We start from the raw sequence: 22,089 nt of genomic DNA, 5'->3' as shown, positions 1-22,089 counted from the left end.
GGGTTCGCGCAAACGCGAACCTTCACAAGTGCTGCTAACTCGACGACAAGTTGTGATCGACCGGTACCGCCTCTCAAAACCTTCTACCGGCGGACGAAAAATCACCTGACTTCTCCCTCGGCGCCTGTCACCACGGTATCACCGCGCTCCTAGGATTGAACGACAGGATCCGTTTATTGCTCTCACCGCTCGCTCCACAGAGCAGATCAATTTCAATCGATCCACCACCCACAGAAGTCGGGCAAACGGAGTTCGCCTTTTTCGTCGACGAATCGTAGCTTACTGACATCTGTCGCAGCTTCCGGTATACACGTGTTACACGGGCCGCGACCTACGTGTCGGTAATGTCGCACGACCAAACTGCGTTCTAACCTTTCGACGAGCGCGAGTGACACAGAATTACGCAGAATTGTTGGGAATTATTGGAGTTGATTCGTGCTCAGGATGGACAATGAGAATGCGAACAATGAGAAATCAATGGCGGAGAAACACGCCGAGAGAATGAAACGATTGCGGGAACTGCACGTGAAAAGGGTTAGTAAAAGAACAGAGTAATTCCACCTTAACCTGTAATTTGAATTCAGATATGTTCCTTGTTTTCGAACGTAGCCGTTTCTTACAGAATTATTGATTTCGTAGAACGAGGCCAGACAGCAAAATCACAAAGAAGTTATAGAGGAAGATAAAAGGAGCAAGCTACCTTCGAACTGGGAATCGCGTAAAAGGCAAGCCGAATGGATCGTTCAAGACGAAGCTGCGAGAAAAGCAGCTCAAGAGAAGGTAACCTATAAAAACACAATTTACACGGTGTACGTTACGTTGTAGGATGTGTCGATCGTATTTCTATGTACGGTGCATTTTACAGGGCGAAGACTACGAGAGAACGAAATTACTTCACATTGATGCGACAGAGGCAGAACGTATAGCGAGAAAGAAAAAGAATAGAAAGAATCCAGATCCAGGTTTTTCAGACTACGAACAAGCAGCTATTCGGCAATACAACAGGCTGGTAAAAAATATCAAACCAAACATGGATTCGTACGACGAGGCTAAAGAAAAATTAGGCCCGGCCTTCTACGGAGATAGAAACACTATATTACACGGCCTTCACGAAGATAAGAAAGAAGCTGTTGACAAAATGGTGGAAGACTTGGAGAAGCAGTTAGTATTTAGCAGCCTAATATCTATTACATCGTCGGTGTATCGTCATTCTCCTGTCCTTGTTTTCAGGATCGCAAAGAGAGAGAGGTATAGCAGAAGAAGAATGCACAATGACGACGCTGATATCGATTACATCAACGAACGCAATGCCAAATTCAATCAGAAATTAGAGAGGTTCTACGGGGAATATACGCGCGAAACGAAGCTAAACTTGGAACGGGGTACAGCTATATAATAAGTGAATATCATGCTAAAGGACTTACTACAAATATCTTGTATTTTAAATAGTATTTCAAAACTCATACAAATAGAAGTCAGACTACTGATAAGTCGTTGATTATTTAGTAATCAGAAGTGAGAATGGTACATTTTACGGTACGTTGTATTCCAATCTTAAACCTGAATCCATTGTTATCAAAAATCGAGTTACACATTGATCTCTTGAATAAACAAAAAGTTGAACTCAATCAAGTTATTTAAATTTAAATGTTCTCCTTTGCCGATCTGTTGGCTGCTACCTTTTAATTAACTTAAATAGTGATTTTATATACAGTTTTCACGTTTCTAACGCAGTTCACATCATACCACCCAACTATGCACTATCCCTGAAAAGAAGCATACATTTTTTATATCGCACAAAATCTGATATCTTCAGTCTTGTAGTAGAAATCGCATCCGAGAAAGATAAAAAACGAAGGGAAATATACTCACGGCTCGGAGAGAAGTTGTGATGATGTGTAACTCGTATATGAATATCTTGAGTTTCGCCTACAAATCGTACATTACACATTTATGAGTGGTATTTATCTACGGATAATCTTTTTCTCGCAACATAATTTTACTTAACGTTTAAGGATATATATTAGTTACTTACCAATTTACGATTACCGACTCGTCGAAACGATTAAACAGATTAAACTATTAATAATTAGGAAAAATTGACACTGTAACATATGCTAAATTAAACATGCCTCTCGGGTTAGGATCAAATTCAAATTTTTAATTTTTGGGTTTATTTAAAAGAAAAGAAAAAAAAGAGAGAAAAAGAAAGAAAAAAAAAGAAGAGAAAAGAAAGAAGGAAGAGGATAGCGCACGTCCATGCGTTACGTTCAAGTGCGTCGTATAGTCATGTTTTATTGATGTCACATCGATGCTTTGCGGTGGTCGTAAAACAATTTTCTCGCTTACGAGCAAATATTTTACAACAGGAAATGTCACCTCTTGTAACACATTCGATCACCAGTAGCAAAGTATAGGGGACCGTACATCTCCGGTATTTCACAAAATATCATCGTTTTGAAACAAATCGGTCAATTCACAAGAATGTCATAGCAAGAAATGGACATGCTGTTAAGATACTGGATTTTACTTTCCCAGAGGTGCTGGAGGCGGCGGAGGTGGCGAATCGATGTTCAAGCGTGTTAACGAGGCCGTAAGGTCGTCTATCGATTTTCCGGAAGTCGTACCTGTGTTTCCGTGATCCAACAGCCTCGGCATGTCGCACTGTTCGCATTTATTCATCAATGGATGATTGTCGAAGGTGCACATTCTACAGACCCAAGAAGGTCCGTCTCGTTCCTCTCTATCGACGTTGTTACCGCTCGGTTCCGGTTGCCAGGCGGGTGGCTGACTCGGCAGAGGCGGTGGGTCGGCGCTGGCAGATCTCGATGGTAGGGGCTGACCCGTGTAAATACGCTGATAAAACTTTTCGTTCGTTTCGCCCAAAGGTACTGTGAAAATGAAGGAAAGAAGAGGATTTTGTATGAGGAAGAGCGAGGAAGGGAAAGCGTTACTAGCCGTAAAATGATTACCTCTCGGGTCAGACCACTGATCTACCTCATCCGCAAGTCTGTCGCATTCAACTTGTAGCTGATAGATCTCGCTCCTCAATTTTTTTTTCAGTTCCTGCAAAGTGGTCGTTAGATGACGTGATTTTATTTACGTTGGGCGTTATAACGGCAGGTTGAACGAGCGAATGCCCGACACAGAGCATACCTGAGGAGGCATCGAAGAATCAAGGGGCCTCGTGAGGGACTGCAATTCTTTCTTCATAGCTTCGAGTCGTCCTTTCTCGGCTCTCAATTCCCTGGCGAGTCTATCTTTTCTTGCTAACTGCTCGGCGACCAATTCCCTTTGATGCTCCGCCACTGCGTTTCAAAAAACAATCGAATAATCAACCGATTGTATCGGATAAAAGCTAAATAGATGTGATCAGTAGGTAGAATAGAGGTTGTTCGATTTCAGAATAGCCCGTTTGTTATCGGATTCTAACCGAGTAGTTTTAGAAATGTACGGTTATACGCGTTGCAACCAAAAGCGCGAAATGCATCGGTACAAATTAGCCTCGACTCGATCCCTGTCGACGTATTATTTCGCCGCGTGTGAACGATTAAAGGGGAAAGACGAAATGCGAATCGTAGCGTTCAGGAAACGCGTCAACATGGAGGCGAGGCTGCTCGTGAGAGGTAATAGCGGATCAGGTGGTCCACGTAGAGTAACCGCAAGCGTGGCTATGTATAGACGGAGCGTGGGGCCAGGAATGCGTAAATATCGTTCTCAGTGTTACATGCGTGGGCGTAGCATGTGTGCGACGGAGTGGTTTTCGCAGGTAAATATACGTGTACGCGATTCCTATAATACGGGAATTGGGAGAACAAAGCGGGCCGCCTTTATGGTATCGGCAGCGAGCGCATATATGGCGAAAAATAAAAATAGCCCGACAGAAAGGTTATTTTCAAGGCGGGGCAATAGATGTAGCCAAGGCGGAGGACTTCACCTTGATTCAACGGCGATCGGCTCTGATCAGAATTGGCCGGTATTCGTTCGCCAATGGGACTGGAGGGCGGCGAGGTCGTGGTCGGTCCTGACGGTGTTGTCGGAAGGCTAATGGAGGGGGCGATGTTTGTCGTGGATGGTACAGAAGGTGTGGTCGGGGCGCTCATTGTCGTCGTGGGCCTCGGTAACTGACTAGGTGGTCCTGCTGGAAGACCTGCAACTTTCACACACTTTGGTCAGACGATCCAAGCTCACAATCGTTGCTCCGTCTGAAAACTCGGGCGACAGTCGCACGTACGACAGATGTGAAACAGTTGAAAGCATGCAGAAATACAGAAATACAGAGAAATACAGAGAAATACAGAGAAATACACAGGAATACAGACCTGGTGGTCTCTGAGGACCGGTTTGTACCGGCGGTATCAAGCTGTTGGGCCTGACAGGGCCCATCGGAGGTCTGATTCTCGCAGCCGCCACACCGCCAACGGCTCCCGCGCCGATGCTAATCTGAAGACGGCTTTGAAAGCCCCGGGGATCCAGGGAGGAGCTCGAGTATGTCAGGCTCGAGCCCTGCGATCTGATGTCGATCGGAGGCTGCGGTTCCGAGGATGGCGGCCTCAGCGTCAGACTAACCGAGGTGTAGCTTCGCGTGTGATCGATCTGCGGGCCCGTGTTCTCCACGTTGAGCAACGGCTCGGCGTAATGAGTCCGTGGGTCGAGCAGCAGATCGCTTCGTTTACAGGCACCAGCGATCGTAGGCACCGTTCGAAAGTCTAAACGGTCGTCGGCGGAAATAAAAAAGAAATATGGGTGTTCCGTTGAGAGTAAGTGGAATAAAGCGAGCGAAGGTGGAATAAATCGCGCGATCGACGGTACGACGTGCAAAATGGAAAGAAGTCGACGGTACGTAACCACCGTAACAAGGGTTGAACGTTTTCGTTCGACTAACAGGCAAACAGGATCTCCGCCGCACAGTGCCACGGGGCGTCGCGTTACGCTCGTTACGATCAAAATTGAATTCGCCGGCATCGCTGCACCCGCAAACGAACCCGTTTAACTCCTCTCCGAATATACCAAAGTCGGAATATAATAAGCGCGAAGCTGCTGCAATCTAGAGACGAGATCGGCGCATACTACGTACACTTTGCGACAACGTTGCGATCTACCGTCAGCGAATCTACGAGAAGCGATCGCTTCCTGTACGCATACTCTCATACGTACAACTACACGCTTGTTCTTACTTTGTCGCATCGAAGATAAGGAACTCAAAATACATCACGAGTATCCCCGCCGCTATTCACCGTAAAGGCGTCTACTATCCTTCTACGTGATATTACGTTATTCCGATCGTTCGTTTCGACTTGCCCCGTCGCTCGGCTAACGAAACCTCAGGTAGGATGCGTACCGCGATTGCCAGCAGGGCTGCAGGCAACGTTCACGTTCAGCTCGAATCCGGCTGGCTCGTTTCCCGCGTTCTGGACTTTGTTAAGGCAGTTCGCGTCGCCCGGTCCGGTGCAATCGTCGAAGAAACCGCGCGACGCGGTCGTGCAGACGGCAGGCGCTGAAGAAGGTGTGCTGGCTGAGTCAGCAGCTATCGGCGACGAGGCTGATATCGCGGCTGCTCGTGTGCAGCTGACGGGACAGCGCCGTGCCATACCAATGTCCAGCGAGGCTGGTCTGTGTGGTCGCGTATTGTTGTTCGTGCTGTTGCTGTTGCTGGCGCGTTGCAACTGGCTCATCGTGCAGAAACGTTGCTGCTGCGCGGCCAGGTGGTTCGCTCGTTGATGATGTTGATGATGTTGCTGCTGTTGCTGCTGTTGCTGGAGGATGGCGCAAAGTGCCGCCGGTGGGAACGCGCCCGGAGACTGACGTGACTCTTGAGTGGCACGAAGGCTTCTCGCGCATGTCTCCCGATCGTGGCTATTCTGCAACGCACAGATGCACCTTGGGTCAGCCGATTTCCGGTTATCGCGCGCGAGCCCGCTGGCAGGGCGTTTCAAAATGTTATCTTTCTTTTTCTTTTCTTTTTTTCCCCTTTTTTCTTTCTTTCTTTTTTTCTTCTTTTTTTTTTTTTTTTTTTTTTTTTTTTTTTTTTTTTTTTTTTTTTTTTTTTTTTTTTTTTTGTTTGCTCCTCGACTGGAAAATTGTCTTGCCCCTGCTGGATCCTAACATACGATGTTACACGTTGCTGGCAGATTCGTCGATTAGACGTCTGCCGGAGTTAACCGTTTGCGGTCCGATCGAGTTACCCAGGTACGAACGACGGATTTGCATCCGCTTTTCAATTCCGGTGGTACAGTTCGTCGTAAACGGAGTTTGCTGGCGCGAGAACGATAGACCGCAAAGGGTTAAACAGTGCCAGCCAGCCTATCCTTGATACTGTCGTGGATAGCGTGAAATTCTGGGACTTTCTGGTCTCTATTCGTACTGACAAAACGTTGAAAACCTCTGTATGTTACTGGCATGTAACGACGCCCTCCTCAGTCATCACTTGCACTTATCTAAGTGCATTTTCATCTTTTAAGATACGTCGAAACATATCAGGTTCCCCTCGCTTTTCACCTTTCAAGCAGACATTGCGTTATACAGGCTACAAAATACGCACTGTCGTAAATACTTATACGAGTTAGAAAACAACGATTAGATATTTTCGATTGAACAAAGGTACGCAAAAATGGCGCCAAACAGAAAAAGGAAGAAAAGAAAAGAAAAAAAGAAAAAGGAAGAGAGAGAGAGAGAGAGAGAGAGAGAGAGAGAGAAGAGTGATAAAACTTGGTTTCGACATTATCGACAACGTTTGAACTAAGGAGAGCAGAGCACCGCGATCGGAAAGATGATGATTCTTGCGGTGACTGGAAAAAACCGAGAAATCCCAACGCGGATACAAGACGTTATGTTACTGTTTAGTGCGGTCAATCTTTGCTGATTAACAGACATCTTCCGAATGCGCAATTAGAAAGGGGAGAAGAAGAGAAAGGAAAAAGAAAGAGTAAAGAAAATCAAATGGCCAACACAAAGGACGTCTATACACACAGGTTCCACGCTCGTGCAATGAAAGGGGAGAGAAATTCTGTGCCGTTAATTTGCAATGCCAGAGAGATTATGGTATACTCGTGGTGTACGCGTATGGTTAGTCGTTATTGCGACGATCGTTTTAGCCATGACGGATGAGCGATAAGAACAAATCTCTGTAAAGTGGTTTACGAGGCACACCGTGTGCACACTCAAGGAGCCCATCTCGGAAAACTCGATCCAGTGTCGTGGCTTCACAACGGTGCCAGCCAACGATGCCGCATCTTACCAAACTCTCTTCGTTACTGTACTGTACTGTACTGTACTGTACTGTACTGTACTGTACTGTACTGTACTGTAGATCGAATTTTCCGAGAGACCAGCATAGGAGCAGAATATCTGGCGGACAAAGAGCACCTATACCTGGGCGATGCACTGGGAAACGACGTGATCAGGGAGCGCAGGGAACTGCTGCTTCAGCTCATGGAACAGCTGCATGATAGCGATGTTAGAGCAATGGCACTCCCCCATCGTGGGCCCCCATCCTCCTGGCAGGCCTACCTGTGGGTGCCAGGGTCTCTCGTTACACCATCCTTTGATCGAATACGATTGGTCGAAAGAACAAATACGCCCACGGCTGATAAACTATCGTCGTTGCTGTCAGTCGGTGGAGACAGAGCGCGAGATGCGAAGATGAGAACGATGTATTATCCGCGGAACGATGTTGCTTATCGGTTCTCGGTGTCTGATTGCGAGTACCGAAAGAGCACGAGATGCTGCAGACGAACGGAACGAGAGCGAGAGAAGCAGGAATTCGGCAAGATGGTCGAAATTTTGTAGTTTAGTGGATAAACGATTTGGATGGCCTCCAAATACGACGTTTCGTGCAGTTTCGTGTCGGTGCGCGAAAGTGTTTCAAATTATTCAACCACGGATGAGCGGACGGGGATGCGATTAATGAAGACAAAGTCGTGAGAAAATGAAAAGGAAAAGACCGTGGAACCTGCACAGGGCAAATCGTTTCGCTTGTTACAGACGCACTGAAATATCGCACGATCGTGCGTTACGGCCTCTTAATTATAACGAAGGTCACACCAAACTTCGACCAGTGAACGCCACTCCTCCCATCTTTGCTAATCTTCCTGCTAACGGGACGACCGTTAAATCATTGCTTCGTGTCGTTATTTCCATCGTTTCGACCACACGCTCGCAACGTGCCTCTCGGCCACGACCATCTACTTTTTACCGCGGCAAAAGGAAGAAACGTACGAGAGCGTATCCGCCTTTCGCGACGCGACGCGACGCGACACGACACGAAACGACACGACGTTCTTTATTTAAACCTGCGACTGTTTGACCCATTTTTCAAGAGAAACGAAAATCGCATAAATTTGTCTATAGCTGTCTACCCGGTGTTCCATGCAAATCTTATCATTTTTCTAGACTTTTTTATTTTCTGCTTCGCTTTCGATCTATCGTATCGTATCGTATCGTATCGTATCGTATCGTGTCGTGTCGTATCGTATCGTATCGTATCGTATCGTATCGTATCTTATCGTATCGTATCGTATCGTATCGTATAATACGGCGCAATCCAATTTTAATTCTTTCACAACTACATTCGTCATCGATTTTTTAATAAATCTAGAGTACGACGGAGACCAGGTTCGTACGATGTTTGCGGTGTGTCTAACGTTCCACTTGAACGGGCGACTACGTCGATAAATTCGATACACCCGTTACGTTACGGAATTGGCAACGAATAGAGAAACGGTGGACACCTGTGCCGCGTGGCACGTAGGAGTGCCACATAATTAGCCGGCACTGCGCGTGCCACGCTCCCACGCGTATACGCATGCGCCTATGCTCCTGCAATCCTCCTTGCATCGCATCGTCGTATCGAGAAACTTGCAACTTTCATCACGGTTCCTAAACAAAGTAGACAGTTAGAAAAATTCACTTCCTAGCAACTTCGATTCTACCGTCGACTCCCTTCTCGTATAAAGCAGCAAAAGTTACCACACTTATGCCTGAGTACGGGAGAAAGACGAGAGAAGAAGAAAGAAAAACGATATAAAAAGACGATAGTTAAACCTCGACGACACGCTCTATTCGCATCGAAATTCGACGATCGTTTACAAGTCACGGTTAGAATCGTGAGACGATTAGAAATCCACGTACCATCCGATTCGCAGCTACTCCTGCTCATTTTTACATCTAGATGAGTTCAGGTCTGGATCCGTAGAACCGAAAATCCACAAAAATTCAAAAAAAGAGTAGAGGGGGAGGGGGGAGGAGAGAGAGAGAGAGAGAGAGGCGAGCACAGGGTCGTTCGGTCGATCGGAAGAAACTAAGAGGTTAGAAGCTGTACGCGTGCAATTCGCACTTGGCACCGGGCCATGGGAGAGAATAAAGTGCTAGATAGAATTAATAATTCGGCTCTCTTTCTTCCGTCGCCTCACACCTGGCAGGCCCCGCTGTGTGTCAGGTGAGTGAGGCATCAATCAGAGGGAAAACTGTTTATTGGCACGTAGCCGTGCGTTCGGGCCACTGGTCAGAGAGCGTTCGCCCTAACCGGCGTGTCTTCTTTTAAACGCCGCTACTTTCTAACGCTCACGCACGCGTCTTCGCCGACCGTGTCCCGGATCAGACGACGAACTAAAACGCTTTAAAATCTCACGATCCGACGTGTTCCTCGTCAACGAGATCGAACCACGCAACGTCATACAAAACTGATGCAACTAAAATCAAATATATTCGCAACGAAATATTCCATTCGCACGTCGACGTTACAAAATAGCAATAGTCTTTTATCGTTCTTTTACCTAGTGTATTTCCGTTTCCACGGTATAAAGTTAGAGTCGTAAACTTAGAGTTGCAAAGTTACTTTCGCGCCACTCTGTATCCGTCTGAATCTGTCACAGGCAGTTTTTACCGGTCCTACTGGCAATGCCTGCCAAACAGTCGGCCGTTCGACACACAAATGACGAAAATGCAAATAAACGTGTGTGGGCAGGTACTCGATGCGGAAACGTAACAGCGAATCGAATTCGTTCGGCCGTGGATTGTGCAAATCTCTGCCCAACTCGCTTCCCTCTGCCAAACAGAATCCTGCGAAACAAGCAAAATAAGAGACACGCGCGATTCTCTTCGACCACCGATACTTTACTTGCTACTTCTTATTACCGACTACCCGGTTACGCTCGATATCTTATCGGCAGCGGACCCGATATATCTTCCCCTCGGTCTGACAGCAAAGGAGGAGCGCATCTTTCAATTGCACCAGACACGCAGGATGTTTCTATCAGTGACACAGAGGGGATTTTAAGAGCGGGGCGACGGGGGACGGGGCACGGGGGACGGGGGACGGGGACGACGGCGAGAACGCCGTTCGTCGGGACAGGCGAAAAAGGAAAAGCGGAATTCCAACATGCCGGGAAGATATTTGTGTCATGAAATACCCAGGAGACACAGCGTGGCCGTTTTCGTCTACTCCTGGCAATGCGGGGAAAAGTAAATTCCACGGGTATTTTCACGCATTTCGAGTAATTTTCAACGTTACTCTTTAAACTGTCCGATTCTTTCAGCCTAGTTTCGCCATGCTTCGAAAACCTTCCAATAACTTTGCTCGAACGTCACTCTGCCAAACGATTCCTCTTCCTCCTATAACCGTAATATACATGTAAATTAATAGAATGCTCCGAGACCGCGTGTCAAATGACCACCTGATTTAAACGTTTCAGGAGAAGAAAAATTATATTCTAACGCGATAATGTTAAACTATACGAAATGTAGAAAATTATTCTGTTTAAGTTGAGTCGACACCTGTTGCTTCGTAAAGTCGCGCACCCATCGGCCGCAAGTAATGCGACTACCAACGAATGTACGTTGAGAAAACGCAACGAATCCCTAACGATAGAATAACGGCGATAATTGATATTGTTCAGAAGAAGAAAAAGAAGAAGAAGAAGAAGAAGAAGAAGAAGAAGAAGAAGAAGAAGAAGAAGGAGAAGAAGAAGAAGAAGAGTCGGTATAATTATTATAACCGCTAGTATGATTATTTACGTTTCCAATCACGCGAACAGGAGATGCAAACTACTCGGCACCGGCGATAATTCGCCGTTTTACGCGCAATACTTCAAAACTGCATGAAACCGCGGCCCAATATCACGGCCAAGTGAAACTACAGCGAGTAAAAAAGAAGAAAAGTACGTGGAGCCTAGTGGCAGACAAAAATAAGGAACCAAGAATAATAATTGACGGGGACGAGACGCTAACGTTAAGCAGAGCTACGATAAGTTACGCCTCGAGGCAAAAATATACACTATCCTGAAAATAATGTTACACATTTTTCGCGTAGAAAAACGTCAGTCAGCGTTGATCACTGTGTAAACCTTTCGACTAAAAGAGCAAAGACTGGTCGACGACCGCCACATGATTCCACGGTAATTCCTCTCACAGATCAATTACAGATTATTATGTATTTATTATTCGTCAAGGTAGAAGCGACGGCATGGACAGAGACGCGACGGTAGTCGTCGGCAGTATGAACGTGACTTTAAACAGCGTACACTGTACACACGTATGCGCGATATGACGCCAGCTCTCTTTACCATTTCGATGCATTCACATGCATCCGTAAAGCTCGTTATTAATTCTCTAAACAGCTTTTTCACGCTATTATAAATATCGTTGACCTTTAAATTCTGTTTCCGCATGTGCCAACAAATTTGAACGTAGACCTTTCGGTTGGAACGCCTCGATGGCCCGCACGGTTATCAAAGAATTAACATTGAGAAATTCTATCGAATTAGAAAAGATTGACGGCAATTAACGAACAGTTACATAACTTGAAGTATATAGTCAATCGTTGGACAAAGTATCGGCCAAAGTTTATTATCCCTAGGGTACATATTTGCGAATAAAATACATACATACAGTGTTTACTCTCGCTGCTAATGGCCGGTCGAAACAACACTTTCTAACTGATTAGCGTAGTTTTTAAATCGAGAGGCACGTCGTAGCAGCTAAAATCGTCGTCGAAGATTAGAATTCGTAGCACCGATTGACCCTGGTTCCTCTTATGTCTATGACACGCTTGAAAAAATAAAACTATAAAGATCCTTCACTTTTGAAAATACCAATAGCTTGCCGAAAGGAGCAACGACATTTCCTTCTTTGAATACGAGATAAAGAAAGATCAGTTCACAGGAAACTTTGATTCACAGGACACTGTACGTAAATAGAAGAACCGCGATAATATATAGAAAGAAACACAAGTCTGATGAAAAACAGTTAACGAGATGCAGGTTACATCAGTCGATAAGAAGATTGACATTAGACTACCGATATCAACCTGTATGTGTCGGGCAAAGTATAAAAATTACTATATGGTAATTTTTTATTGTTACTGTAACACGATTTGAAAACCAGCGCCTTGAAAATCACGTAGAAATCCACGATAAAGATAGAAAGCGGTTAACAGAAAAGTATTTCGCTGTTCCATCTATCGTCTACCTATCGGGCAGTATCTATCGATAGAAATCTGTCGTTAACGTATTATTGTAGTTTCCAACGCGTAATACATTTCGCACGTAAATATATTTCGTATCGCGTGAAGTAAATTGCAATTAGAAATTCAACTGTACTTCCCTCTTCGTTTCCGTTCATTTCACCCTTTCTACAGTGCCGATATCGAAAAATTTTGCATGACCCAAGAATTTGTCAGTCAGTCTATTTGAATTTCAATCGTACCATCTCAACGTACAATCCGGTTTGAAATCGTAAGCTTGAAACTCACCGGACGGCAACCATTGGAAATGTCCAACGAACGAGGAATCAGTTAACAGTTCACTTTCAGCACTCGATAAAGACACTTGGTAAACGCCGCGATTTTATTCATTTGCTGCAAAGTGAAATTTCAACTGCCACTCTGTATAGACACGCGGATAACAGTAACTTTTCTGTCGTTTTCCAATATTTTAAAGCACGAACAAGCGGCGACCGTCCGCTGAGACCACTGATCAGCTGTGCACTGCGTACTGAAACGACATTAATCAATAGAAAAACCACATACGTTTTCAAGTACGTTTTATTTAGAAAAATACCTCAATGCATTCGAAATATTTCCGTCTAACTAATTATTTACCCATTCTCGAAGATTCGAACGATAGTTTACGGTTTACGCGATGAAAATAAAAGGAGCTCTATTGACTACATAGTACAAGATGGCCGCTCACGCAGCAAGTGCTTCCCTATTTATGAATGGAAAACACGTCGTAATAGTCAGTCGCAATCACAAGCAAGGGGAATCCGCGTGCTATTTTAAAACTCGTGCCAGAATGGATCAGCGGCGTCGTTAAGGCAGAGAGAGAGAGAGAGAGAGAGAGAGAGGCGTACTTTTTTTTTCGTTTTTATCAGACTCGTTTTTTAACGACAGATTTTGATCTACTCAACATCTTTATGAAAACTCGATATTTCTCGAATTTTTGCCGATAAGAAATAATACGAACAAACGCACCTACGAATCTAAAAGTCAATGTAGATATTAATATATTCGTTTCTACAAGTGTAAACCAAAATAGTACAATAGCAGTAATAATAACGATTTCCGATACAATGGTAATAATACAATTACGAATACAAAGTATCGAGTTTGTTAAATCGTCGAACGATATCAATGAAAAATATGCACCGTTTCCAAACGACGAGTTTTTTTTCCATTCTTATAAAGTCAGCATCTGCAAGCAAGTTCGAATTCATTATAACGTAGAGGTTGGAAGAAACGTATGCACTACGATTTCCTAGGATTCCGTTGTATATAGAAAAAAATACCTTGGAAGCAAGTGTTCAGAGCTTTGATATTATACGTGGTACGTGAGACTAGAATATCTTTTCTTACATTCAGACAGCTTGATACAATGGAGGATTATAATGGTCAATGCGGATGGCTGTTGAAGAATAACCATCAATAAGTCAATTTATTGATTAGTCGTTGGATGCGTGATAAATACAATACGGATTTTAAAGAAAGAAGGAAAGAAAGAAAGAAGGAGAGAGAGAGAGAGAGAGAGAGAGAGAGAGAGAGAGAAAGGAGAAGAAACAATAAAGAGATATATCAACCTAATCGATTGTTAATCGTAATTCAAATGCATACGTCCCTTTTGCATTTTCTACTTGCGTTAAGATCATTCGCCGTCGAAAGACGACGATGAATGAATACCTAGTTTCTTTACTTGAAGAGAAAAAAAAAAAAAAAAAAGGAGAAGGAAAGGGGAGGGGGTGGCAGGGAGAACAAAAAATGCATTAGCTTTGATCTAAAGTATACGTAAAAGATTAAAATGCCTTTTCTAAAGAATAACGCTACTCAAACGAAGGTTACGTATGGTTTGGCATACGTAGCGGAGAAACGAGAAAAAGAAAATGGAAAGAAAGGAAAGGAAAATATCGTTGAAGTTTTCTGGATACGCTTACAGGTCGTTCTCGAAAGCCTTAATACATTCTCAATATACGTATCTTCTTCTGCCTGCTGCTGCGGTAAAAAAAAAAAGCTACTTGTTCTGCATCAGTTTAGGCCATAAAAGCGTCGACGATAATTTGTCAAATATAAATAGCAAAACTGTTGTTATATAAATCGGTGTAGCGGGATCGGCGCAATGAAACCTAGACGATGGAAATTTTTTCATAAGAGTACTCGGACCCTATATGCTTTTTATAAATAGCGGACTCCGCTTTCCCAAAGAAAATCTTTCCCAAGGAATCGTCTCCCATTGGAAGAAGTAAAACTCTGATCGAAAATGTATACAACTGTGTGCCACTTTGTTCACACTGCTCGTGTCTCTACACCGCGATGTCGACGATTTTTCTGCATCAAAGTAACGAGATCGTAGACCCGACGGCAGAGGTCCAGCCTAGTCGTCGTTGACCTCGATCGGAATACTAGTGGTGAATGTCGGGGTCTCTAGCTCTTCGTGCTTCTTCATTTTCATGCTCTGCAACGATAACGTAACATCGACAAGGTGTTACAGAGTAATAAATAAAAGAAAGGAATAGGTGGCCGGCCGGTTGCTTTAGTATATATCAGACCTGTTGTAATTTGTAATGGTTGATGATATCCTGATCGGCTGGGCAACTTTGTAAGAAGGCATCCAGCCTGTACATATGGTGCATATATCGCCAGAGATGCACCAAAGTCTCCGGAATCTCGAAGTCGGCAAAGTATTTGCCGGCCACCCTGATATGTTGGAGTCGTGGCATAAGTTCACAGTCGAAACAGCACATCGTGTCGCCTGTGAGGAAACGAGTACCCTTACGACCTAGATGCTCGTCGATTTTGCGCAAGTGTGCCATCAGGGACGATGATTTCGGATCTTTATCCTTGTCCTTCGCGTTCAGTAGCAACAGTTTCAATTTCTAGAAGAAAAATAGCGTATTTAAAAACCGCTTAGCGGCTAGTCTCGGGGCGAGAAAGTAGCGGTTTCTCGGCGGAGCTGCTTTACAGCAGTTTATACATACGCTGAACAAGTTTTCAACGAGCGTAGCCACTTCTTTGTCTTGCACGAAGAGATTGTGTCCACCGGGAATGTTCTTCATTATGTGCCGTTCGATTTTCTCGTTTTCCAATATCGCGTCGCCGTTATCGATTAGGATCGGCGGTGGCGTTGCCTGGAAATTGGTACGGAAATCGGGCGGCGGTTTCTGCATGTCGACCGTCGTCACTTTTAGAGAGATTGTTTTCAATTCGGCGAGCAGATACAGGTCCATAAAGTATTCCTGGCAGAAGAGGCACGCACCCTTTCGGCGACCATCGATCGTAGATGCCTGCAAAAATATATTCCCATTGTCAATTTATCGTACATGGCGCGTTAATCGACAGTAATTAATCGATGCTCGCTTTCACCGTCTCTCTAATCTAAGATAGTCTGTTCGAACTCGAAAGAATCGATATCTGTTTTCTCCAGTTGATCGAGCAAACCAAACCGACAGTACATATATATATATATATATATATATCTGGCATACTCGCTACGCTCTCATTTTCTCCATGTCACGGTTTATTTATTTCCCTCGATGACGCAGCTCGCTTTATTCCATAGCAAAAGATACGCTCGCAGCTAACTAAAAGCTTCGGCTCGCGTACATAGCCATATGAGCAGAAACGCGTTTTATTTCAAGCCCGCTGAACGGTAAAAAAAAAGAGAGAACCGTACATGTCCAGCTACGTATCTATCGTAACTCTCGCAAAATTCGCTTCCCGAATTCTGCGTGTGTATGTTTGCTTTAATTATTAAGAAGGAAAAGAGGAGGAAAAAAGAAGGAAAAAAGAAAAAGGGAAAAAAGATTGGCCCGGTATCGATGCAATTTGGATAAATTAAAGGTGGGCAGTTTGCCAGCTTTTACCAAGAACTGAAACCGTTTTCTATTTTCATTTCGTTTCAACGATCATCTCGCTCCAGCCTCTGAGATCGTACACACTCTGGCTGGTTCGAGATATTAGTCGGCAACTACGGTAGCCTGGTGTCGAACGAGAAAAAGGAAATGATTATTTTTTTTTCTCTCCTTTTTTCTTCACGATGACGCAAGTTCGAACTGCGAGTTTTAAGAGCGAATGACGCGAGAAATCCCGATTCCCAAGAAACGAACGTGGCCTCTCATCTGCCAAGCTCGACAACTTTTCGGCCAAGGCTAAAACGCGGCAGTTTTGTGCCTGGTCAGTTCCGTGTTTTCGAGAATATAACGAGCAACGAATCGGCGGGCACCGATTACTTGCCGATTACGTAACAGACGTGCCAATTACGGTACGCCAAGAATCGTACCGAAAAATGAATACAAAAGGACATTTTCCGGATAGAAAAGGCGAAGAACAAACATAAGCCAGACTTTGATCGACTTTGGAAATGGGCAACGGTATCCGTGTCACGAAATACCAGTGGCGCGGAAAGCGTTGACGCCGAATCAAATGTCACGAGGCATCGAACGTCTTCGATCGGAACGCGCAAGAGTAATCTTTCGCTCGACCGCGTGCCTGCCCCGTTGCTTCCTTTCTCTCGCTCTCGCCGCTTGAAAATTCAATTGCGATGGTTGCACGGTACGTCTATCGTCATATATATCGTATCATTTTGCAACGACAAAGTCTCGGGTAACACGATCCTCGAATTTTTGCCCAGCAAGCTGCCTGAAACGTGGACGACGAGCCGAACACGAAACGCGCGTGCCGATAGTCTATCGAAGCAAATTCCTGTATTCTTTTGAAATAAGCGCGTTTCTACGCGCACCGTTGCAACTACACGGGATTCCCGTTTCAACTTGACCGACGAACAGAGTTATAGAACGCATCGAGCGGTTTTCCATGCTCTCTCGCGGCTTTTACCTGCGACGCACACGCGATTAGAACGCTTGGCTTCGGTATATCGGCATAGAAGAGGACAAGATGTAAAAAGGAAGGGAACAATGCTCACGGATGCAACACGTCATCGAACAACTTGCTGTATAATGCACGGCATACGGTAAATAGGCGAATATTCGCTCTCGCGAACCAACGTCTAACAGCGGTACATGTACCTGCATAATGAATATACAGTTGTATGACGCATACACTATGTATGTCCGTAGGTTTTTTTCCGTATTCTAAGTATACGACGATCGTCATATCGTTCTTCTCTCTCTCTCTCTCTCTTTTAGTACAACCTTTTAGGTTGAATGATACGCCACTATGAATAAAAATGGACAATCAACTGTAAAACGATTAACGCTTGAGCTAGATCTAGGCTGCTTGTCGCATCGGCTTGAATAAAAATTCCTCTTCTCTCGTGGGAAAATTTGCATCGGCGTATCTCGGCCGTGTCTCGGCGCAGAGATCGCGAGCCTGCTCGGACAGAGTTGCCAGTACACAGAATTTTATATATTGCTTGTGACATCGGCAACCCTCGTAACGACCATAAGCAAGATGAAGCCGCAACATCCGGTCGGTTCTTTATAACGGCGGCTTTATAATTATATTCTTTACAACGGAATACGTTGCACGCAGACCATTTTACCCAACTTTGTTTATCAGGTTAGAGCATTTTAGCCCAGGCTAAAATACGCTCGAGACGAGGACGAGATTAACGGTTAAAGGATTCACGGCGAATCCACGAGGACCGACACGAGAAGGTAACGTCGATGAGCAAGGTGAAGAGAGAACTATGACGGACGATGAAGAGAAAAGGAGGGAAGGGGAGGTGTGTTTACGCACGGGGGAAAGCCAGAAGAGCGAGGAAAGCGGAAGGTAAAGGAGTTCATCGTTTAACGGTAGAATCTCGAGGACCTCGCCGAGCTCCCCGTCGTTTCATCCCGTTTGACACACTTTACGAAGACCTCGCATGATCGCCTTCCGAGTGCAAGGTCGGCCAGTTACCATTAAATCTCTTCTTGTAACGAACGCCGTCGTTGAGTAGGCTCTCGCTCCCGTAGGATTCTACTTATAAGGCTGTCTGTCTCTGCTCCCTCGTCGTCGCTGGACCGTGAATTTTTATGCGTTTACGGGTCCAAGCTTGAACATGTCAATTCACGCAGAATACATACATACATACATACATACATACATACATACATACATACATACATATAGTATTTGAGCACACATCGTACAAGACAATTATGCTTATATTATGAAACGTTTAGGCGTTTCATCTTGGATCAGAGACGCGACTCTTATATGGTATGTCGTTGCCTGTGACTATCGTCCGCATAACATTTGATTTTTCAGAAACGAATACTCCAGTTAAACAGATTTTCCCATATACTTACGATAACTCGAGTTCCGTTGGGGCGCTAATAAAGTTTTAAAACGTTTCGCACAATGCACACGACATATATTCACGAAACATTCATAACGTGCAGAAGCAGATAAAATATTCAAAGTAGTACTCGTACTCGCCATAACATTCGATAGGTAACAGAATGCCTATCTAGTCTATGCCTGATCTAGGTTCCATTTGTTCCGTCGTATTCGTTTGATGTTTGAGCCTTGGTAAATGAAATATCCGCATCGCTCTCTCTCTCTCTCTCTCTCTCTCTCTCTCTCTATTTCTTGGTCAGTATGTAATTACAAAAATCCACAGCATTCGAAGCATGAAAATTAGGTCCATGGAAGAGTATTCAGCTTGAAAATCTTTCTTTTAGTTACCTGTTAACCAGCTAAGACGAGGTATCGAGATATTTTTGGATTCTTAAACTCTTGTAACATAATATATACGATATAAATTCCATTACTTGCTAGATTCTATCATATTTATGTTTAGAAAAATCGTATCTTAATTTCTTACTTCAGCGGTTTTAATTCGATTAACAAATTATAAATCTCTTGAACGTTCCAAATCTCTGATATCGGATCTCTTTAAACTCTAATCTCTCTCTCTCGCTATCTATCTAATCTAATCTAATCTAATCTAATCTAGACTAATCTAAAATATTTAAAGAACTTTAATCTAAAGCTTTCAGATAATCTAAATTCATGAAAACTTTCCAATCATTTTGCAAAAGAAATCCATTAAACGAGAAAAGAGAATGAGAATCGGATGAAAATTCGAAAATTGAAATCTAACGAATCTTGTTCACCGATTGTCTCGTGAGACGTGTGCGACGAAATCGATTCCAATACGTTCGCTTGCTTATTTATTTATTTATTAAGATGCTGACAACGATAAGAAGGAGAGCTATTTACGAGGAAATTCGCGTCAAACTCCCCATCCAACAGATACGATAAGATTAGCGTTATCCATTGCCTGAAATAACCAATTGATAGATTCGATTGGCGAAAGTTTAATCGACAATTCGTAATTGGACGGATCGAACGAAGCCTCTTTCCTTCTATGGAGACGTTTTTCCAGAAAATATGGTGAAAGAGCATTCCGAGAAATGGAATCGAGTTCGTTCTCGATTAAATCGATTGCCGCGCCAGTCTAGCTCCATTATCTATATCGAGAAACAAAATTCATCTTTTAATATGTACACGCATTGTTTGCAGTTACATGCAATATTCCCAATATAATGCGATAGAATAACGCAAGAAACCAGTAAAAAAGAATCGTTGAGTCATCGAATAATTTTACCACTGACGTTCGTACACATTTGCCAAATGAATTTCGATCGTTATCTTTCGATATTATCTACCGATCGTAATCGAAAAGTATGATATCGAGATCGCAAAGTAAAGATTCTTTATTTTCGCGCTACTCTAATAATTAGTATAAGAATAGACCGGAACCTTCCAGTTGTTTTCTTATCCTTCGTATAGCGATCGCTACATACATATAAATGCTTCTAATCTCGTTAAATTGATGTATGGCCGGTGCAAATGCGTCGTCGTGGCTCGCGCAAGTTTGCATTTTCGACTGACGAATTAGGCGGGAAAAAGGGAGAGGCGGGGAGGAAGAAAAGTTGGTCCACTGGAAGCGTCCATTAAAAGCGAACAGACTCCAAAAAAAAAAAAAAAAAAAAAAAAAAAAAAAAAAAAAAAAAGAAAAAAGAAAGAGAGAGAGAGAGAGAGAGAGAGAAAGGAAAAATACATTATCGTCAAAATGTATCGTACGTATGAGATAAGAGCCAAGGGTTTCCTTTTTCTAGAGAGCAGTCAATGACGTAGAAAACGCGGCCAACCAGAATCGCCGTTCGTACATATGTATTTATGTCCGTATTTCTTCGCATAGCGTTACGTCGGTTTCCTCGCAGGAAATGGTTTCGTATACTTACCATATTCGCAGATGTCCCTTGTGCTTGCAACTAGTAATCGACGAATACGAAAAGCTTTTGAAATAACGCATCTCACGCTCTGCCACCATATTCCAGTAACGTACCAAAGTTCAATTTATTGTCATTCGTTCGATTTTCGACACATCTCATCCATCAGCGAATTGATTGACTAAACTGTAGAAAGGGTGAAGAAAACAAAGGCGAAGGAAGCGGTTCGACGCTACTTGTAAACGGTCGATGGTCACTCGAAGCAGCTTCTCTATTTTCCATACCATAAACTATAAACGATGCACACGTATCTTCGTCGGAAACGGTCGTTTCGACGGCGACTCCTCGTCACCGGATAGAAGAGGAAGAAACATCGGGAGGACGAAGAAGAAAGTACAGGAAGAAAACCAGTCATTCGATCCACGCCCATATCGTGCACGAAACGATCGCCTTTTTTCCCTATCTCTTCCTCCTTCCTCGTCTTCGTTCCACGCGTAGTATAAACTCACCTTGATGATCAACTCGATCTCGGGAACGTCGCCGTTGCTCGTGCCGTTCTCGTGGCTGTCGTCCGCCATCCTTACGATCGTACTTCCTTAGTTTAGACGAAAGGCACTTTTTTATTGTACTCCGCAGTTCACTATCGAACAGGACGGCTCCTTCCTCTACGACCAACTGCAACAGTACGCGATGGAGGCTCGCGAAATACTGACGCAGCGCGTGCTTCGCCACGTTTACGACAATAGCGCCGCGCCGTGGAGAACCACGCAGTTCGACGTTACCGACCTCGGTTGACACACTAGAGAATGCTTATCCAACTTCAAACGTTTACGGAAACGGCAACCTTCCGCATTTTCAATTGCAAATATGTATGTACATATAAATACAGCGGCACAGAAAAGTATCCGAGCACTCATTAACATTATATAATGCCTAAATGCTGTAATACCGAAACACGGCTATCGTGATTATACATATCGTATCGGTTAAATTCGAAACAGATCTGAAAATGTACTATCCGCAACTCGCAACATTTTCATTGAAAGCATATACTTTTCAAAGGTCGTCAAAGTATTTCAACGGTCATTCGTTATATTACATCATTTAGCGAGAACGTCTTTAACACTAATCCTATACTTAAAAACCACTATTCGCGCTATGTATATTCTATGCACCAAGTTTTCACAATAAGCGTTGTGCGTACGTTTGCAACAAATGTTTTGCAACGTTTATACATACACATTTTCCAATTGATTTCACGATAGTCGTGTTTCACTGCTAGTGAGATAATAGATATGTACGTGACAAATTAGTGTTCAATATATGCGTACCAAATCGAAAAGAAAAATTCGATGTACTGAAAGAAGGGTTGTCGATACTTCAGGTTCAGTTATTTGAAATTCAAATGAAAGTATTCAAATG

The 22,089-nt window shown here is 43.8% G+C and overlaps 3 protein-coding genes and 1 long non-coding RNA gene across 16 annotated transcripts; 2 read left to right on the top strand and 2 right to left on the bottom strand.

Annotated features, from left to right (window-relative positions):
- The first annotated feature begins 297 nt into the window (after positions 1–297).
- On the top strand, positions 298–1,628 carry LOC122575296 (pre-mRNA-splicing factor Syf2). The gene is made up of 4 exons (XM_043744068.1): positions 298–534; positions 640–780; positions 866–1,161; positions 1,231–1,628. The coding sequence occupies exons 1-4, from the start codon at positions 445–447 to the stop codon at positions 1,394–1,396; spliced, it is 693 nt and encodes a 230-aa protein (XP_043600003.1). The 5' UTR covers positions 298–444; the 3' UTR covers positions 1,397–1,628.
- LOC122575289 (TGF-beta-activated kinase 1 and MAP3K7-binding protein 3) lies at positions 1,421–13,191 on the bottom strand. Of its 12 annotated transcripts, XR_006319386.1 has the most exons (11): positions 9,130–9,721; positions 8,730–8,877; positions 7,372–7,509; positions 5,342–5,861; positions 4,323–4,709; positions 3,938–4,156; positions 3,157–3,308; positions 2,973–3,066; positions 2,036–2,891; positions 1,873–1,929; positions 1,421–1,766 (listed from the first exon to the last, which is right to left on the bottom strand). XR_006319386.1 is itself a non-coding variant. In XM_043744040.1 (10 exons), the coding sequence occupies exons 1-10, from the start codon at positions 9,130–9,132 to the stop codon at positions 1,741–1,743; spliced, it is 1,860 nt and encodes a 619-aa protein (XP_043599975.1). In that variant the 5' UTR covers positions 9,133–9,719; the 3' UTR covers positions 1,421–1,740. The 12 variants fall into 12 exon arrangements, 2 of the variants coding, with proteins under 2 accessions (XP_043599975.1, XP_043599976.1); XR_006319387.1 differs by lacking the exons at positions 8,730–8,877; positions 9,130–9,721 and adding an exon at positions 12,749–13,191; XR_006319390.1 differs by lacking the exon at positions 8,730–8,877 and having other exon boundaries at positions 5,594–5,861; positions 9,130–9,724.
- Positions 13,192–13,469: 278 nt separating this feature from the next.
- LOC122575295 (chloride intracellular channel exc-4) lies at positions 13,470–21,385 on the bottom strand. Of its 2 annotated transcripts, none has more exons than XM_043744066.1 (4): positions 21,177–21,385; positions 15,463–15,768; positions 15,034–15,360; positions 13,470–14,939 (listed from the first exon to the last, which is right to left on the bottom strand). In XM_043744066.1, the coding sequence occupies exons 1-4, from the start codon at positions 21,243–21,245 to the stop codon at positions 14,859–14,861; spliced, it is 783 nt and encodes a 260-aa protein (XP_043600001.1). In that variant the 5' UTR covers positions 21,246–21,385; the 3' UTR covers positions 13,470–14,858. The 2 variants fall into 2 exon arrangements, with proteins under 2 accessions (XP_043600001.1, XP_043600002.1); XM_043744067.1 differs by lacking the exon at positions 21,177–21,385 and adding an exon at positions 20,680–20,702.
- On the top strand, positions 20,644–20,953 carry LOC122575299. Its single transcript, XR_006319395.1, has 2 exons — positions 20,644–20,774; positions 20,860–20,953. It is a non-coding gene; the product is annotated as an uncharacterized LOC122575299 (long non-coding RNA).
- Positions 21,386–22,089: the final 704 nt, after the last annotated feature.

This window comes from Bombus pyrosoma, linkage group LG14 (genome assembly GCF_014825855.1).
Source record: "Bombus pyrosoma isolate SC7728 linkage group LG14, ASM1482585v1, whole genome shotgun sequence".
Classification (NCBI taxonomy): domain Eukaryota; kingdom Metazoa; phylum Arthropoda; class Insecta; order Hymenoptera; family Apidae; genus Bombus; species Bombus pyrosoma.
The sequence above is the reverse complement of the archived record's forward strand: the minus strand, read 5'-3'. Positions and strand labels throughout refer to the sequence as shown.

Bases quoted from the DNA above. Each gene is read 5' to 3' on its own strand.
- LOC122575295 (XM_043744066.1), bottom strand. From the start codon at position 21,245: ATGGCGGACGACAGCCACGAGAACGGCACGAGCAACGGCGACGTTCCC. The intron at 15,769-21,176 runs GTGAGTTTATAC...ATATTTTTGCAG, and splicing joins AGATCGAGTTGATCATCAAG to GCATCTACGATCGATGGTCG. The intron at 14,940-15,033 runs GTCTGATATATA...TTATCGTTGCAG, and splicing joins ACCATTACAAATTACAACAG to AGCATGAAAATGAAGAAGCA.
- LOC122575296 (XM_043744068.1), top strand. From the start codon at position 445: ATGGACAATGAGAATGCGAACAATGAGAAATCAATGGCGGAGAAACAC. The intron at 535-639 runs GTTAGTAAAAGA...TTGATTTCGTAG, and splicing joins GGGAACTGCACGTGAAAAGG to AACGAGGCCAGACAGCAAAA. The intron at 1,162-1,230 runs GTTAGTATTTAG...CCTTGTTTTCAG, and splicing joins GTGGAAGACTTGGAGAAGCA to GATCGCAAAGAGAGAGAGGT.
- LOC122575289 (XM_043744040.1), bottom strand. The intron at 5,862-7,371 runs GTATAGGTGCTC...TGTGCGTTGCAG, and splicing joins TTTCCCAGTGCATCGCCCAG to AATAGCCACGATCGGGAGAC. The intron at 3,067-3,156 runs GTATGCTCTGTG...ACCACTTTGCAG, and splicing joins ATTCTTCGATGCCTCCTCAG to GAACTGAAAAAAAAATTGAG.